Raw genomic sequence first — 13327 nt, 5'->3', positions numbered from 1 at the left:
CACTGATGCCCCGTAAGGCAACTACATATTTCCTAAAATTTTTATTAAAGCTGTAAAGTATGGGAAAAAGTAAAATTAAATTAATTATGACGTTATAAAACTAGCACAGGCCAAACACATTCACTAGATGTGATGTAACACGACTTGGGTTCTAAGTTAAACGAAATAAATTAAATGTGTAGATTTGAAGAATGTTCTTCTAAAAATCCTTCCACCATAAGAAATAATCACAAATAAATCTGGTCTCTTTACAATTTTATGAGTAGTTTTTAAAATGAATATTCATTTGTATTATTTAAATTGTTAATCAAGCATGTTATATATGCATTCATGTGCATGACTTTTATTAATCGATCTTAATAAAGAGCTGAATGTATTAATTGATTAGAAAACAAAAATAGGTTTTCCTGAGATATAAAGGAGACAATATTCAGTTGAAATAAATTTCATTTCTTGTATTATTTCAAGTATTTTTAACTTGTACGAACAGATGATTTTTAAAGAAAGTATATTCAATTTATAAACAAAACATAATTATGTGTATTCTCTTACCAAATAGCAGAATAACCCTTATATACAATTCAACGTTTTAAAATACCCTTAATAGGAAACAGAATCATCTGTATAATATTAAAATTTTTCTTTTAATTTAAAGATACCTTTAGCTACATATATTACATTTTATTAGATCTGCATTAATATGCTTGCCCTTTTTATATGATTTTCCAGAAATTTTATCATCAACAATAACGCTTTTTGGATTTGCAAAACACTTTATTCATAATTACCATGGGCTCATGGGCAATTGGGAACTGGGGTACGTGTAACTCCAATTTTTAACTCAAAACTGCAATCTGAGTGGAGGAAAACATTTAGAAATGTTTCATTGTATTTGTCAAATGAAATACAACAGAGAAAATAAAAATTCCTTCATTGTTGAACAAGTAAGCTGTAGGCAATTTGCATTTTTCCATAAAGAACAAAATGATTAAATATACATGGTATATTTTTCACGTCTACGCAGAAAGTCGTGTAGATTGCAGTGAATCATTATCATTATACAAAACATTAACATAAATAAAGAATGATTGCCTGTTTTTTTTAATTTTGAACAAGGAAAAGTTTTCAGATATTGATTTATGTTCCTTCAATCAAATAAAATAAATATCTAATGCAGAAAACTTGATACAAAAGTTTAAGCATTGTCAATTTTTGCATGGAGTTGTAGATAGATCAAATTTATGATCAGTTGAGATGAATTTATTCTTCACGGAATACACTACCTATTGTTTGATTGGTCGTTTATTCTTCTATAGTGTATATTTTTTGTTTAGTATTCAGAATGGTTTTGTTAATAGTGTTGAAATGTAGTCAAAGCCTACACAAAAGCATTTCCTGTAGTTTTACTCAATTATTCAGTCAAATTCTATGTGCATGTAAAAGCTATATGATGCATCTGAAACAATGTCGAAAGCACCAGAACTTTTATTTCAAAATCGGCCTTCTGAGTTCTTTTGAGAAAGAGTTCATAATTATATCCACAGAGCAGTGGATTACTTTAATAACACAAAATTATACGTGGTCTTAGTAAAACCTACAGCTTGTGAAATTCAAGAAAGAACCTTTTTAGAGAATTATCATAACAATGTATTTTCGGACAAAAAGGTTAATGATGAATATTCTGCATATTTCTCGATATACCTTTTTATGGAGTCGGTTGTTTGAAATATGTGTTACTTCACAATGTGAGATGTCAGACATGCAAACGATCACGAAAAACAACATGAGGTTCAAATTTATCTTTAAGACATTCAGTCCAATGGGAAGAAAAATGTGCATAAAGAAATGCCTTAACTATCCCTCATGTCTGTCAGTTAATTTTGAAAAAGCAAGACTGAAATGTGAACTGATTCAGTTTTCAAGTGAAGCAAATTCCGTGTTTTTATTGGAACAATCTGGATTTAAACACATTATTTTCAACAAGATGAACGCGTCAAATATAACTGCAAAGGTAAGAATTCAGTATTAAATAAGAGCCAAGGAGGAAGTCAGTACAATTTTGGTATTTTCTTTAAATCTTAAACCTATAACACTTCTTAACTAGACAGAGAAAAATTTATTTTCTATGATACCTTATGCCAAACTCTTCTTGTTAACTCGAATTATCTATATCTTATAGAATTATTTTGTACATTGCATATTTAGAAGATTTGCAATGTTTTGTTGTTGGATATTGAAATTATTTCCCGAGTGGGTCAATATAAGAATAATAAGCATTTAAATAATTTAATTTACTATAAAAAAACTTTCTTATTGCAATGTTCTGAATGAAAAAAATATCAAAATTGAGACGAAAACCCATTTCAAATCACATATCTCAAGACTTTGATTATTGACCTGATTTTCTACTAACAGAATAAACTTAAGGTATATAAAGTATATTGTGGCTTTAACTTGTTTAGAGTTTAGAGTTTATGATATTCGGATTTTTTTAAATTTTAGAGTAAAATGAGTCATATTTAGAAAATAGGCAGATGACTAAATAACGTGTTTATTGTTCATATTCTAATTGTTAACTAATATTTCAACAACTATCTTTCATTTCCATCATATTTCATTACCTAAAAAGTTACTCACTTGTAATATTTTGTGCCTAATGAAAATATTGGCATAAAGTAGAAAATTCAGATATTTTCCGAGAAATACTCAGGTACATGCATATATATGTATGTATCACATGCATGAAAAGTAAGTCAATAACCTAGTTATTTGAAAGTGAATAAAAGCACTACAATCATAGGTCTACAATACTCAATGGGACTTGAAAAGATAATGAATACAAAAAATACAACGTTTAAAACATTTTGATGAAATGGGCACCATTTTTGTTTAAAGCAAAATGAGCTGCAACTTTGATGTCGGAATTTTTGTTGCAAAATTGCAAATTGTAAATAACTATTTCAATGACAAAAGAATAATGTTATTAAAATTATGTTGTTCATATTTGTGATGGAAAAACATATTTATAAGCTTCTATTGAATCAAAATTACATTATTGTCGTCCTGTACAATATTTCTTGTATAAAACTGTAAATTGGATTGTACATAGAAGTCTTTCTTCTGCTTTATTATAGTCTAATTGATCATAAAGGTTTTAGTCACAAACAAATTCATCATAATAACACATTTTAACAGCAATAAAAAAAGCAGCTCATATTGCTTAAATGATGGTTAGTGGACGGAAAATGGAGCAATTTCATAAGAATCAGACTGATTATATGAAAAAATTTGGACCTGAGATATCTGTATCCATCTTGTGGTGTCTTCCTCTCCTCTCAACGTATATTCCTAAAAAAGACAAACTAATTTCGTAGAATATGCCGGTTTAAAAATAGCTGTTACAAAGATATTGAAAAGTATTGATATTGAAAAAAGAGAAGAAAGTGGACCTTTTATCCCAAATTCAATTTACATTTTTTATAAAAGCACAAATGGTTGTAAAGATATGTACAATATACTCATCAAGAAGAAAAAGCAAACAATTAAAGCATTAGAAAAATGGGAAAATAATGGAATATCTTTTGGTGAGTTAGAATGGAACAAAATATTTGAACTACCATTTAAAGTTGCAAAAGAGGCAAAATTTCAGTAGATGCAATTTCAAATCCCGCACAGGATTATTGCAACAAATAAATACCTTTATAAACTTAAACTAATTGATTCAACTGTTTGCTCATTTTGTGAACAAGAAGTTGAAACAATTGAACATTTATTTTTTGAATGTTTCTGTGTAAAAAGAATATGGTGTCATATAGAGGAGTGGTTTATGAAAAACTTCCATTTTACTATTAATTTTGATAGAAAAGATATACTGTTTGGAAAATACAACAATAAAAACTTGTATAGATTACACAATATAATAGTACTTACTGTTAAACAATTTATTTTTGCCAGTAGGTTTAAAAATATGCCTAAATTAAGTATAGTAATGCTAGAAAAAATAATTGTAGATAGAATACTGGTTGAAAAGGCTATTCTTTTAAGAAATTGTAAATTTTCAGAATATGAAAAGAACTGGAAAATTATTTGTGATATGCTATAATGTTCTTCAAATTTATACTCAAATGTACCAGTATGGTAAAATAGTGAAAACTGTTCCCCCACTTCACTTTGTTTCCCTTCCTCACCCCTCCCCTTTAGTTACTTCTTTGTATATAAAGCTTTCACAATGAAGATTCATAATATACATGAATGTCATATATCTTTTGCAGCTTTATGAAATGAATTTGTATTTAGTATTTACCAAAGAGAATTTGTATAAAGTATATAATATAAATTAATTATATGGAAAAAAAATTATATAGTATATGTATGTATTGAATGTAAACAAATCTATTGTACATAGTCTGTAAATGTGAAAGCCAAAAAAATTCTATGAATTAAAAAAAAATATTTGCCCCCCCAATCAAACTTTGATGGAGATATATTTAACTAGGTTCTTAAACAGGGGAGTAGATGCTGACTTCAAAGCACTGAATATTTTCATAAGTAATGACGCCATATGTACGTAATGACGTCACAAACATGACGTAAATTTCAAACTTTTATGAATTTTACAGAAAAATGTACATAGTTCGCCGATATTTTGAGTAAAAGTCACCGAGCGCATGTGTGTTCAGGATCAATATTTTGATATAATATGTAGAATGATAATATCAATGAAATATGTCAATATTGTTCCCGAACAAACTTGCGCTCTATAAATTTTAAAGCTAAAATTGTTGAAATTTTGTCCATTTTGTCCTCTTTCCGAAAAAGGATATAAAATCGGACTAATTTGTGACGTCATAAATCAAAAATTGTGAATACACTGCTTTGACACTATAATATTTTCTGTTAATTTATATTTCTCATACACTTTATTGAATTAAGCACATTTCAGGAAGTTTTCAAAATTTGACTTTTGTTGGGGCAAATATATGCAATATACCGCATATAGTTCTTTAACTGTATGACGCAATAAAATGTGAAGATAATAATAATAATAATAAAAAAAAAGACAAACAAAATGTATAAAAACCCAGTCCAATCATACACTTTAAAAAACCCTCACAAACATGTGTTACTCAGTACTAAATTTTCTCAAAGCTATGTTTGATACTGAATTAAAAATAAGAAATTGCTAACCAACATTTATTTGTGACGACTTTATTTTTCGATTTACTAGGGATGAACTACTTTGCGACGATTAATTTTCGGGATTAAGCCTTTTTTTTTATCTGTTGTTAATAAACACAGAGATTTTAAGGATCGGTTCGCGGCCTGAAATATTTTCGATTACGAGACTCTCGCGAAAATTTCTCGCACGAGAATAAAAGTTGGCTTACAGTACTATGTAAGAATGGAAATTTGTGAAGGTAAAATTTGAAAACACTATATAAAACGTTGAATTTTTACACTTGACTGCCATATCGACGCAAATCATTTTGTAGCTGTCGATATATGGAACTCAAACTGCTCACCTTCTTTTTTATTATAGCGAGCGCAGCAAGTGTCGCAAAGCGACGCTCACCACTGCGAGCTCTTAAAGCAACGCCCGTGCGAAGAGAAAATTCGGAGTACTGCACATTCATTCGATAGAATTTTTTGACGCAGTAATTTGGACCCATAAAGCATCACTTGTTAGAGCTACGCTCTCGCGAGAATGGCAGTAAAAGTTCAGGTAAAAGTAAACATGCCGTGATTTAATGAATAAATATTGAAGATAAATAGTTAACAAAAATTTCTTCATTTACTTTCAGCGCTGTTCAGGGTTCTTTTTGGTAATGTAACTTACATACGACGTCATGTTACGTCAGAGTCTAGACGCACCAAATGTCACGTGCAGTTTAACGAACCCGATCTTAATTATAACAAATAAATATCTGCGCTCACCATAACGGTCGCACCGTCAACATATTATATTTTCCTTAAATAGAAAAAAATGCTAAAAGATTTTTATTATTATGTTTGACTTATTGCAGATATCCTCATCATTACCAGGAAAGTGCAATGAAATCATTTGCGAAAATGTAACGACACAATCAGGACAAAGTTTCTGTTTGAAGGAAGGTGAAAATTCTAAATTTGGAAATACTGTAGTGTAGAATCTATACACTTAATTTGCTATTGATAATCGATATAAATTTAATTTGAGAAAAAAAGGCTCAATTCCAAATGGATAGAAGTTATATTTATTTATGAAAATAAACAGATATGAATCAAACGTATTCAATCAAATAGTGTATATGTCAAGTTGACTTGAAATTTTGAAATTGTGCCAACTGTTTAAAGAAAATTACAAAATAATGGATTATTACAACCAATAAGTAATACATTTGAAAACAAGTATAAGTTAAGTTTAATTTTTTTTGTTTATTTTTACACAGTTTTAAAATGTATTTTCTTAACAAACAACGCTGAGTAAAAAAATTAGTTTATCAAGCACACAAATCATATGAAATGGCAAGGGTAAAATACGATTAAAGTAACTCACACTGACAAATTATCAATAAAGTCTATATATAGGTTTTAACAATTTCTCTTGTAAAGGTACCCGTTCAGCCTATGGAAACGTTGCACAAAGCAAATCCGTTGCCTCCAGTTCGGTATGGGGCGATGATCTGGTGAATTTTCATCCCACGAGATTAACTGATGGCGACCAAAGAGCAATGAGTCCATACTGTGCCGCGACAAAGCAAGAGAGTACTCCATGGTTAAGAATAGATCTAGGCAATGCTTATCAAATTGATCATGTTCTTGTATTCAAAGGTATGTTATAAAATAATGAATATCTTGACAAACATGATTTGAAACAGATAGTGTAAATATCATGAATTCGAAATTTCTGACAGAAACAGAATTATACTGCACATTAGTTTTGCATTTTAAAGTGAATTTTACGGATACGGTATTATACATCCTATTTAACCGAGTTGATAATCGTTTATTGTATCCCTCTTCCTTGAAAGCTTCGATGCATTTTATGCAAATCATTATCTTCACTATCTTATTCTATTCCTTTTCATTCATTCTGAATTTGTTGAGAAAATTTGCTTTCAATGATTACTTGAGTAGGTAACATCTGGTTTGTTGGGTATGTCAGGGAATTAACTAAATGTCAGTAGGAAACGTGAGATAATTTGCATAACTGGTGATGCCCATTATTCATAAATTATCCCATGATCCCAACTGTTGTTAATACCCCTGGCTTAAGCAATAAACATGATAAAGAAGACAGTGATATCTAATATTCACATTTATTTGTAAAAAAAAAATAATGCAAAAATAAATCTAATGTTTTCTGACAAAATTGTAATACAAGAAGCAGTCCAGGCTAATTTTCATGCTGATCACAGACACAGTGACAGCCTTGGAGCCTTGGAGATAGACATGCATATTAGGCACTTGTAAAATTTTCATTCAGTTAATGAAAAAATGTAGAAATAATCCCACTGACTTTCAAATGTTTATTAAAGAGAAATCAGTTTGATAAGTAAATATATTCAGACAATACAACTAATTTCCATATAAAACCAAGTCCAGCGTATACTTGTAAGACTCCAAAGTCTGATGGTGACGCCAAAATCCAATAGTCTCGCCAAACCCCGATGGTCTGCGCCAAATCCCGATGGTTCACTGTCTTTACGGTCGCCAAAGTCCGATGGTCACGCGAAAATCAGATGGCTTGTTTCCTATGAGACGCGCGACGCTAAAGTGCGATGGTCTGATACGCCAAAGGAACAATCCTTGACGTCGTTTTCCTGCATTCAAATGCCATCATTTCCGAATTTATCTTGACATACGGTTTTATTTATCTTGCGTATTGCTTACATCTTTCATAGATACTAGTATTAGGATTAGTCCTCGCACACCACTCTATTGGTTAGGGATTAGTCCTTTTAATTTTATTGACTTAGGGTAAGTCCTTGCACACTAGTCGAGTTATTGTAGGGTTAGTATCACACCCACCCAAGATATCTAGATATCTATATATTTGTAAGCCCTACACACTTTTCGAGCGATACGGGTTAGTTTCGCACCTATCCGAGAGATAAGGGTTAGTTTTCCCATTAACCTTGGCATAGTGCGGCATTGTAGTTTGGCACAATAGTACGGTGACGTCATAAACATTGTTTTCTGCGCCATCGGGGTTTGGCGCAGACCATCGGACTTTGGCGTGACCATCGGACTTTGGAGTCCCAACGCACTTTGGAGTCCTACATACATATACTGTATGTTTAAAACATATACAGCATTCTCTTCATTTACAATTTGAATTTGAAAGATAAGGTATGAATTTACATGTTTTACCTTTAAAAAATAGTTCGAGTCAAGAAAACCTTACATTTTTTCAAATAATGTTTTGTTCTGTAGATGCAGAGTATGATAGATTGTGACAGTTGGACAGACAGATGACCAAAATTTAACATTAGGGTTGTCTTCTAGAATCTCAAATTTAATAAACAATATGAATATAATTTGTTTTATGACTGATCTATATCTTTTTCTGAAAACTGCAAGAAAAAATACCTCAATATCAATGCAGTGCTGAAGATCAAATTTCAATCATAGGCTGGTCTTCGGATGAACTATGTCAGACATATGAGGTCCGAGTTGGAGCAACGACGACCTGGGACGACATGACGTCATGTGGAGAAGGATCACACGAAAGAAATGAAGTTATCGTCTGCAAAGATTGCCTACTTGGCCGTTATGTCCAACTGCAACTAAAATCAACAAATAGCAACTGTTATATTGTTTTATGTGAAATGGAGGTTATTGCAGCAGTTGTGTAACGAGCATATTTTAGAAATGAAAGGTTAAAAGAAATGATTAATATAAGAATTACAGGTTTTGACTTGATCTTGTATAGTTTTTGAAAGCGTTACTTTATAATACGTGAAAGCTCACCTTTAAATATACAGATGTTATTGCATATCATGGGTCTAATTTTCCATTTTGTTTAGATGTGCCCTCTTTTTTGATAATTTCTCAATGATGTTTTAATTGCCCTGCCTAGTAGGAATAGAGAGTTTGTGGGAATGAAAATCCGAGACTCCTGCTGCACTAGTCAGGCGCTTCACTGATCGAAAAACCCAGGCTTACATTCAGCGCCTGAAACATTTGCATTTCACTCTCCTACAACTGTTTTCATCCTTGAAGACCCACCCCAAGTTCTTATTGTCATCGGTGTGACTTTCATCTGCTAGCCCAGGGTGACAGATGAAAGACTTTCCAGGGAAGAGGCTTGCTGGTTGCCATGGTGGGTTTAAGACCTTTTATGAAGGAGGAATGTGGCGGTCAGACAGGATCGGTCCCGTGCCTCTTGGATTTCCAGTCAGGTACTCTACCTACTGAGTAATCTGACCACCCGATATTGAACCCGTCTGTCATTTGCATTTGTTTTATAGAAATTTTCATTTTAAGGTCATTTTTTTTTTAAAATCAGGTATTATCATATTTTATGTAACATATTCATAATGTCTGAATCTGAATTTCATCTTGTGTGTTTAATAGTTCAGTAAAATTTTGATAAATGATATTGTTAATTTCTCTTTATGTTTTCTGTTAGTTTGAACAATTAAACTTATAAGTGAGACCGTCTAGCATTTTATGCAAAACATTTTTTTTTTTACTTTTTTTCGAAAAATATTGTTTTTTTCCAGGGATATGAAAGACTTTTACAATGATAATTCACAAGAAAATTTGCAGTCTTTAAAAAGCAATCTCATGGCACAGGTTATGAAAAGATAATGATGCAGACTATATCATAAATTGCAAATGTAACAGTAAACTCAAACAAATTGATCACAGCAGACTTTGGATAGGAAATGACCACCCATATATTCTAGATTATTGTATGATAGTTGAATACTTAATGAAATATGTCGAAATAACGAACAGTATTCGAGTTCAAAAGTCTATTAAACAATGCAAAATAGTTGCAGAGCAAACAAGGATCTCCAAAACATCAGAGGTACGACTGGGGAAAGAGCATCCCCTGCCGACCGGTCACACCCGCCGTGTGCTCCTTGTCATTGGGAAAAATCTGTCGACAATTCAGTGTGTGAATACTGGCCTAACAATTAGTATAAAAATGTTGATTCAGTGATAATTGATGTTTGTACTTGCTGACAAGGTCATTGTATCGACCATAGAACTTACGAAATGATGACTTTAAACGAGGCTGCTATTATTCTTGTTTGTCAATAATCTACCTCGTTTTACAAATTGTACATACGTAGAACATGCTCTTGTGTATCGAATCAACTGAGAGATATTAACCCCGTATTCAAGAGATGAAAGTATATTGCTGCATAAGTAAGGAAAATTGACTGTTGAAAAGTGTAAGTCATCACGTGTATCATAAAGCTTGGTTGTAAGATTATCATTAACATCTTTAGAAAAAATGATAAAGGAATTTTCTATAACATGATAGATGACATCAGTCTAAAACTAAGGACATTAAATGGTAACTTTGTAATCATAAATTATTAGTAATAACAAGCAGAATCAATTCAAAGCATAAAAAGTTTTAGCAAATATTGGTTTCCACAGAAGAAAAAAGTATGAACAAAGTCAATTTTCAAATTTAAGATTGATCGCAATAACAGTGTTCCATACTTTTAAAGGGTAATATACATTCTTATTACACAATACAAGTGTAATATTATACAAATATGGACTCAATGTAGGTCAATATGCATTTATAATGACCCAGGGTGACAGATATTGACCTCAGATACATGGTGTATATCGACCGAGGGCGCTAGCCCGAGGTCGATATACTCCATGTATCTGAGGTCAATATCTGTCACCCTGGGTCATTATAAATGCATATTGACCGTGCATTGAGTCCATATTTATTATATTATATAAATAATATTTTCCCGAATTTATTGATACAAGTTTATCTTCCTAATGTTTACAGAGATAGTATTAACCATAAATGAGCTGAATGTAAATGTTTCAGAATTTATTGAATGTTACTCAGAGGAACTTGTTTCGGGAATAAATATTAACCCGCCATAGCATGATAATAACACAAAGTAGGCCTATCTATCTCCGAATAACACAGAGTACCCCCTCCCCCAGATTGTGAATCGAACTCGTTTACACTTGCAGAGGAAATTATATGCACTGAAAAAATATAAATACCTATTTCTTCTACGATAAGATACAATACATGGCACGCTAGTCTTTATTTTCTTTAGTCTCCGTAATCGCGGAAACAGCGTCAAAACTCTGCTCGCCGAGTGGAAAAGTCGAATTCAACCATGGAATGGTGTGTGCTAAGTATTCCCGAAAAATGTTCACAGAAATCCTTGTAATTGTTTTGTATTCTCAGTCTATTAGAGTTCTTCACTATATATTTTAAATTTTCCTCACCTACAACTTGCAAACTTGCGAACTTTCATGTTTGTCTAAAGCGAAAGTGAAAACGAGGCAGCTCGTGCGAGTCATTATTCGCTTTCAGCGGTCATTATTAAAAAATAATTACTTCGTATTGACCAATCAGATTACTGGATTTCACAAAGTTATATAATATTTGGTGATAATGAACAGTATTCGAGTTTAAAAGTACATTTAACATTACAAAATGGGAGAGGCGCAAACACGAACCTCTAAAACATTGGAGGTGGGTCAGGTGCCCTTGAGGAGTGGGTATCCCCTGCCGACCGGTCACACCTGGATATGCTCCTTGTAACGTTTGGAAAAAAAATCCGTGGACAACTCAGTGTGTACATAATGACATAACAATCACTTTGAAGAAAGTCAGTCAGTATTTGACTATTCAATAAATTGTATTTGCTGACAGGTGTTTCATATAAAAACAGTTAAACTATGATAAATACCCGCATAATAAATATCAACAACAAAGATTACCATATAAACTAGCACCTAAAATCGTTTTTGATGTTATATTGGAGTGATTTGCCATTGTCCCCCCCCCCCCCCTTACGTTTGTTGAACTTTTTGCCAAAGAGATGGGTACCCCAAAGCTTAACAAACAGACAGAAAGAGGTACATAAAGACTGACGGACGGACTGAGGGAAGGACATCCCGATTATTTTATAATTTACTCTTTCCGCTTTTGACATCTTGGTATTATCTAATTAATTCTTTCGCTTTTCAAGCAAGGTATACAAAATTAAGATATCTCAAGAATTTTGATTAATTTTTTGCTGGTTGATTAACTTCCATTCGACATATTTTCTCAGAGGCGTCACCATGTACCCGTGAATGGCTTCAAATTTAGATTTTACGTGGTACTCATGGCCATTAAGTGGGTGGTTTTTTTTCAGTTATCATGCCAACACGGAGCATTGGTTTTTAAGAGTCATTCTCTGTAAGCATCAAAATGAGCTGGAAATTGAAAATCACGGATTTTGCTGAAACTTGGTGAAATAATTACATTATAAGCCCTATTTACAAAAATATTAATAAAAGTGATCAATTGGTCTTGTTTCCATGGCAACCAGGTTACCTGTTTTTGTACATAGGTGGTAAACACCTAAAATGATATTTCTTCCCATTAATGTACATTTAATTAAATAAAGGTGATTATTATTATTTTTTCCTTTGAAATAATTTTTAATTTGTATTTTCTATACAAAAAAACTTGAAAAAATCTGTTGGACCTGCCGTTAAATGCCAAATAACATAATAAAAATTGCCTTAAAAAAGGGGGGTTGAACATAACAATGTACACGAAAAACGCAGGCACTGGTGGAATATTCTGATGCTCTGAATTTCACTTTATACAATTATGAAGAACATATGAAAAAACTGGAGAGGTAATATTTACTTTAAGAAAATAAATTGATTGTAAAGTTTGTAAAAATCTCTAAATTTACACACATTTTTGTCTAGAGTTATTTCCCTTTTCGGAAATCTTTTGCTTTAATCGATGAAAATGAAAGTAAAAGTACACAGCAGAAAGCAACTTTGAGGAGTAAATACTGTGTGTTTTGGATATTTTCAGGGGTTTTAATCCAACTTGTGAAGTATTTAACATTACCCATAGTTAATTGATTGTTCAGGCTTTACTGTGTCTGAGAGATATACATGTTTGTGTATAGATGTGATAGATACATGTAAACTTATTTAAAAATGGATTGCATCCTATGAAATTCCTGCCTATGTGACAAGTGCTGCATCATTGAAAAAAGTGTTTTTTAAAAAAAGTAGATATCGTCAGTTAAATGGACTTCAGCACGAAGGGTGGGATAATAAGGTTGTGGTGAAGAAATATACATGACAATAAGAAGCACTAGGTAAGTAC

At 31.9% G+C, this 13327-nt stretch overlaps 1 protein-coding gene across 1 annotated transcript; it reads left to right on the top strand.

Moving 5' to 3' along the window:
* Positions 1-1645: 1645 nt before the first annotated feature.
* LOC134231751 (uncharacterized) lies at positions 1646-8837 on the top strand. The gene is made up of 4 exons (XM_062713711.1): positions 1646-2011; positions 6024-6111; positions 6592-6810; positions 8614-8837. The coding sequence occupies exons 1-4, from the start codon at positions 1646-1648 to the stop codon at positions 8835-8837; spliced, it is 897 nt and encodes a 298-aa protein (XP_062569695.1).
* The last annotated feature ends 4490 nt before the right edge of the window (positions 8838-13327 follow it).

This window comes from Saccostrea cucullata, unplaced genomic scaffold (genome assembly GCF_032062105.1).
Source record: "Saccostrea cucullata isolate Sc308-1 unplaced genomic scaffold, CSIRO_AGI_Scuc_v1 ctg170, whole genome shotgun sequence".
Taxonomy (NCBI): Eukaryota; Metazoa; Mollusca; class Bivalvia; order Ostreida; family Ostreidae; genus Saccostrea; species Saccostrea cuccullata.
The sequence above is the reverse complement of the archived record's forward strand: the minus strand, read 5'-3'. Positions and strand labels throughout refer to the sequence as shown.